This window comes from Sorex araneus, chromosome 2 (assembly GCF_027595985.1).
Source record: "Sorex araneus isolate mSorAra2 chromosome 2, mSorAra2.pri, whole genome shotgun sequence".
In the NCBI taxonomy this organism is placed as follows: Eukaryota; Metazoa; Chordata; class Mammalia; order Eulipotyphla; family Soricidae; genus Sorex; species Sorex araneus.
The window spans coordinates 194,328,472-194,335,111 of record NC_073303.1 but is presented as its reverse complement, the minus strand read 5'-3'; the positions used below and the strand labels follow the sequence as shown (position 1 = coordinate 194,335,111).

The 6,640-nt window shown below is 40.0% G+C and overlaps 1 protein-coding gene across 1 annotated transcript; it reads right to left on the bottom strand.

Annotated features, from left to right (window-relative positions):
• Positions 1 to 217: 217 nt before the first annotated feature.
• Positions 218 to 790, bottom strand: LOC129401724 (keratin-associated protein 13-1-like). The gene has a single exon (XM_055124532.1). The coding sequence runs from the start codon at positions 773 to 775 to the stop codon at positions 218 to 220; it is 558 nt and encodes a 185-aa protein (XP_054980507.1). The 5' UTR covers positions 776 to 790.
• Positions 791 to 6,640: the final 5,850 nt, after the last annotated feature.

The window sequence follows — 6,640 nt, the reverse complement described above, 5'->3', positions numbered from 1 at the left end:
AGTAGAACATAGATTTTATTTTTGGTTAATACTGGGTTATACAACATTCAGGTAAATTCTGTAGCCAGTGTCCAGTATTTGAGATAACAGGCAGCTGAGAAAAATTGTCAAAAAGTAAGACAGAAATCCTATGTAGGGATGATGAGGTTAATACAGATTGAGAAGAGAAGCATTGATTATATTGGAACACAAAGTGAGAAAGGAAAAGAGGTGACCATTAGCACCCAGATCCGAAGATTGGTCTATAACAAGAAGCCTGGCAGGGCAGGGAAGTCAGGTAGGAAGGGCGGCAGAACGCAGAGCCATAGGTCAGAGAAGGGAAGCCGCTGGCCCCACAGGCCAGGGGTCTGAAGCCGCTGGGCCCACAGCTCACGGAGTAGCGGCTTCCAGCCCCATAGCCCAGGGAGCAGCTGCTGCTGCTCCAGCCCCTGGCCCCAGCATAGAGGGACCCACAGGGGCTGCAGAGGGTGGAGGGCCTGGGGCGGGAGCAGGGGGACTGGCAAGGGCTGCAGTGGCTGGAGGGCCCAGGGAGGTAGCAGGAGGGTTGGCAGGAGATGGGCACCACGCAGGGGGCCTGGCACCTGCTGGGCTGGCAGATGGTTTCCCCACAGGCGGTGTGCAGAGAGGATCCCAGCTGGCAGGGGCTGGGAGAGCAGGCGTCTGTGCGGTAGACAAGGTTGCTGGGGTAGGAGGAGCCACAGGCAGAGGCTGAGTAGCGCAGGCAGCTCCCCAGGGAGCTGGAGGAGAAGTTTCCAGAGCAGCAGTTGCTGGACATTTTGGCAGGAGAAGAGCTGAGTGGAGTTGGAGGGAAAGGATTCTGAGGTTGAATGTCGGTTCCCTGAAGAGAGAGCCTTTTTATACTCTCAAACATGGGTGTGACATGCTTTACAATCACATGACCAGCACTAGCAATATCTCATTTAAAGATGAATTACACAATAAATTTTAATTGCAGTGAATTAGTCTCCAGCATCATTGCTTTCTACAGGCGAATTCATCATGTTATTTGAACACGAAGTCAATGACTCCACCAGTGTCACAAATGCCAAGAATCTCTGCAATTAATGTCATAACTCACTGACATTATTCCCTGATTGAATAATGTCATATTCAATGAATTCACTGATTGGAAATTCAGCATACCACCAGTCAGTAACCCTCTGAGTTCAATATATTTTGAGAATATCTTGTCTAGCTGATGTTAAGGGTAGCCATATATTATATATATATATATATATATATATATATATAAGGTTCTTTTTCTCTCTATCAATTATGTTGAGACACTGGGTTATCAATACCATCTTCCATCTTAAAATTTGAATTTTCTCTTTTCCCTATTTTACAGATATTTTTCTACATTTTATTTGCTATGTAAAGTTTTGTAGAACAGGAAGCAGGGTAAAGTTAATTGAATGGAAATATATGAATATTTTCTACCTATTTATTTATAACAATATCTGTAGATTACATAGGTCAACCAAGATATTTAAAATCAAATGATATGAAAACTAATTTGAAATAGTTTATGTAGATTCAACTTTTGTTTTCACATACATAACTGAAAATACCTGTATGTCAAATATGCAGCATGCCATTCACATGAACTTATATTGCAAATATCAATTCAAACAGAAGTGGAATAATTACAGTTTGTGTGATCAATGGAGATAGAAAAATATGTAGGGCATTTGGCTTTTAATTAATCAACATTGATGCCTGCAACACATTTGGTCCCTCCCAGCCCTGCTCCCAATTCTGAGAGCCAGGAATCAGCCCTGAGTATCAATGGTTTTGACTTTAAAACTGAAATAAAATAAGAAATATGAACATTTGTATCCCTCTGTTGCTTTTGATCGCGCAAACTACATGATAGCAATTCTTACAAGGACTACATTGTGTTATTTTCTATAAATGAAATTATCTCATTTATTGAGTATAGGAGTTTGTGTAGATTGTATGAAAATACCATATCATTTTGCACAAAGAAATGAAGCATTATGCTTCTGGGAATTTTTGGGAGTCTGGAAACAAATATTACCTTTTCCTCAGCATATTTGAAGAAAAGCTGTATTCCTGAGGAAAGAGAAGGAAACTGCTGGCCGTTTTGCCAATCCTTTTTATTCAAATTAAATTTGGTGTACCAGCTAGATAGTTATTTTTCCACCATTAATACATCTTGCTCCAGGATTCACTATCAGGCATCATGTTCCTTTATTGTTGTTTGTTTTTAGTCCACTTCCAGTGGGGCTAAGGGATTAGTCTTTATTCTTAGCTCAAGAGATTACTACCTTGATGGCACCATGTGGGCTGCCAGGGATTGAACCTGGGTTGGCGACATGCAAGGCAAGCATCTCTTGGTGTTTCTCAGGTTATTTTTGTCATATAGTCTCACATAGTTATATAATTATGCCCCAAGATGAATCTATGAAGAGTCACTGTTCACAGTCATAGTATGAGATTGTTTGAGCTCTGCCTAGGTCAGGCTCAGAAAGCTCATGCTGGGCCTGGGGTCTAGGGCTTGATCTTGAACTTTCAAACACACAAGAGAAATCGTTATTTCTGTTCCATAGCTGCTCTGAGGCTTGTGCCCTTTAAAAAAAGGTGCCAGCTTTCTGGGAGGATGGATAATAACAACCTTATTAAGCCTCTGTAAAGGCATTCGTTGATTTGTGTTTTTCTGTTTGTGAATCACACTTGATGGCACTAGGGTGGGGGGGCCAGAGGTCTAACCATCAGGGGGACTGCCAGGGATTGAACCTTCAGCCTGTAGAGAGCTCTCTCTTCTTCGATCCTGATTTTTTTTAAGTGTCAAAACTGTAAGTAAATCAGTGTTTTTATATTCTAAAGTGAGAGTGACTAATCAGATTTAAATAGTATTAGAACAAGAACCTGGAGCAGATAGCACAGTGGGTAGGGTGTTTGCCTTGCATGCAGTCAACCCGGGTTCTATTCTTCCGTCCCTCTCAGAGAGTCTGGCAAGCTATTAAGAATATCCCTCCTACACAGCAGAGCCTGGAAAGCTACCCGTGGCATATTCAATATCCCAAAGACAGTAACAAGAAGTCTCACAATGGAGACGTTCTGTTGCCCGCTCGAGCAAATCAATGAACAATGGGATGACAGTGCTCTACCATCTAAGTAGTTCATCAGATTTCATATGTACATGACTCATATTTTAATTACACTTAAAATGTGTCCAGAAAATATCCATTTCTGGAATAGCTTGCATTAGGCAATGCCTGTACATCTTTATCACCAGGTAATTTCATATAATTCATGTAATTTTATATGATTTTTTTAATTTTCATTTCCTCCAGTTAACATTAAGATTAATTTTACCCTATAACCTATATATTTAGAGGTATAACTAGACAAAAAAATAATAATGAGAAAATATAGAATTAATTTACTTCAGATAAAAAAACTAAAACTGTAGGTTTGGTATTACAGGAGAGAATTTAAACCACTACCTTGTTGAAGACTGTTTCACTAAAATATAGTTTAAAGACAGAATGAAATGTCTCCTGGTTTCTTATGAAACTGTGACACAAACTTATATTAAGCAAAACTACACAATTCTAGAATCAAACTTCCCTTAGAAGTATGTAATTGAATTGAGAGTCCCGAGGTAAACTCTCAAATGTAGGAGCAGTTAACCTGTGACAAAGTCTGTTACCGCTAGAAGGAGATCAAGAAAGTCTCTTCAACAAATAATTCTGGGGGAAAAAATTCCCTGTGCAAAAAAGTTAACACTAGAATCCTATTTGTTTTTTTTTTCTTTTTTTTGCTTTTTGGGTCACACCTAGTGATGCACAGGGGTTACTCCTGGCTCTGCACTCAGGAATTCCTTCTGGCAGTACTCAACAGACCACGCGGGATGCTGGAAATCGAACCCGGGTCTGCCACGTGCAAGGCAAATGCCCTACCCGCTGTGCTATTGCTCCAGACCCTAGAACCCTATTTCACACCACATGCAAAGGTTAACTCAAAATACAGTAAAGACCCCAACATCAGAACTTTATTACATAGACTAAGGAAAACTTAGGCCTGTTCATCTACAATATTAATTCCAGGAGAATTGTGAATGAGAATATATTCCTGGTGAAGAAGTCATGCATATACAAATGAGACTATGGCAAATGGAATAGCTGCTTCACAGACCAACTAAATTATTTTTCATTTCAGAGATAAAAGTGATATTTGAAGAGATATCTCTGATAGGAGAAACTGTTTGTAAGTCTTTTGTAGAATAAATGACTGGTTTTCATGATATCTGAAGTACTCTCATTGTTCCACCATAAAAATCCCAGAATACCATCAAGAAATAAGGAATCTGAACAGATAATTCTTCAGAGAAGAATTGGCTAACTACTTATAAAAGGTTTTATCATAACAGTTATCAGGAAAATGCTAATAAGATTAAAAATGAGTTAGCGCATCATACCAGAGACATTGGCAGATATCAAAAAGATGGAAAATATTGATGCTGGGAGGATGAATCAGTGAAAATGTTACCTTAGTGCTGTTTATAGCTCAGGTCTCTGATTTAGATTTTATGGTAAATAGTGTCAACTTCTTACATTTTCTTCAATAGAACATCCATATTAGCCATAAACTCTCTTCTTGGGTGTCTAACCAATAGCTGTAAGACATTAATCCACAGATATATTCACACGCATATGTGGATAACAATGTTATTTCTGAGAGCTGAAAATCACCCAAGCATCCAACAAAAGATAAATGACTGCCGTATATATACCATGCATGTAGAATCTAAAGCTATGAGAAAATATGGAATGTTGCAGTTGACTGCACCCTGGAGGAAAGTGGGGGAATAATTCTAAGTCATGTGTCAGAATGAAAGAGACAAAGCACCAGCACTGATGGACTTATTTGTAGAGTATAAAGAAACAATGTAGGCAGGGATTCCCTTTTGCTTTCTCTCTCCTTTTGGGTGCTGTGGTTTGCAGTAGAGGTATTAAGTGGCCATCATGTCCAGTCTACAGTCCACTTTCAGCCAGCATCTCCCATCCCTAATGGGCCCTCCCAGCACCCTTTACTTGGTGGTCCCTTCTCTATCTGAGCTGCCTTTTCCCGCAGCATGCGAGCCCGGATTCTAAACTGTGGAGTAATCCCCCTGGTACTTATCTCTACTGTTCTTGAGTGTTAGTCTCCCATCCTGTTACTTTATATTTCACAAATGAGTGCAATATATGTCTGTCCCTCTCTTTCTAACTCATTTCACTTAGTATGCTACTTTCCATGTTTTTCCACCTATATGCAAATTAACAATACCTTATGGTGATTCACTAATAAAAAAATAGAAAAAATAGAAACGAAGGAGGGGAATGACAGCAAAACTCTGAGATGATGAGAACAAAGGCTGAGATAATGTCAGCAGAACAATGAACAGATGATTCCAGAGTGGGCACTGTGGGATTGTGGATGAGAATCTTTGACATTGTGTTTGCTGAGGGTGAAGCACAGTCACTGCAGCTAATAAGACAGCCAGGTGTATATAGCCTTAAACCACATGACCTCCATAAATATAATTTGTGCCACAGAGATAGCAGACTGGTATAGAAGATTATCTTGAAGTCCAAGTCTGCTTTGACCCTGGCACCACAACCATGTCTAAACCAGAAATAAGAGCCACAGGCAAGCCTTGAGCACAGCTGAGTGTGCACCGTCCTCCAAATAAAACTGCATCCAAAAAACACAGTCTGTGATCCTGAACAAATACTGAAACTCTCTTCTACTTAAAATAGATTTTCTTATGTTAGTCACAAAGGACTGGAGCGATACACAGGAGTTGGGCATTCGCCTTTCACATGGCCGACCCTAGTTAGATTCCTCTGCCCCTCTTGGAGAGCCTGGCAAGCTATTGAGAGTATGGAGCCCGCTCAGCAGAGCCTGGCAAGCTACCCGTGCATATTGGATATGCCAAAAACAGTAACAATAAGTCTCTCAATGAGAGATGTTACTGGTGCCCTCTCGAACAAATCAATGAGCAATGGGATGGCAGTGACAGTGACAGTCAACACAAAAGGGGAGTTTTTAGGGGCTGGAGTGATAGCACAGTGGGTAGGGCATTTGCCTTGCACAGGGCTGACACAGGTTCGGTTCCCAGCATCCCATTTGGTCTTCCGAGCATCGCCAGGTGTAATAACTGAGTATAGAGCCAGGAATAATCCCTGTGCATCTTGGGGTGTGACCCAAAAAAGCAAAAAACAAAAACAAAAACAAAAAAAGGGAGTTTTTAAAATGCTGTATCGTGCAAAAGAAAGCAAAACTAATTTAATCCTGCTTTACTCATCTCAAAATAGCTAACAAGAATTATTAGTTGTAGTAGAGTAAGGTATTTCAAAATGATTAAGTATATACATGTACATATTCAGCCACACTGTGGATTTAGAATCGCCATTACAATGATGTCAGACCTTGCTATCTTCACTGTGTTTCAGTTTTCCTAATGCACCATTCAACAAGTTTAACTGTTAGATGGAAATGTTCTTCTGCCCACCAAGTATCTTTTCAGTTGCGTCTAAGGTATTTCAATGATTTCATCAACTGTACACTTAATTTATCACATCATTTAATTTTAGAATATCTGCAGTTACATTGAACTGTTTCAATG

Bases quoted from the DNA above. Each gene is read 5' to 3' on its own strand.
- LOC129401724 (XM_055124532.1), bottom strand. From the start codon at position 775: ATGTCCAGCAACTGCTGCTCTGGAAACTTCTCCTCCAGCTCCCTGGGG.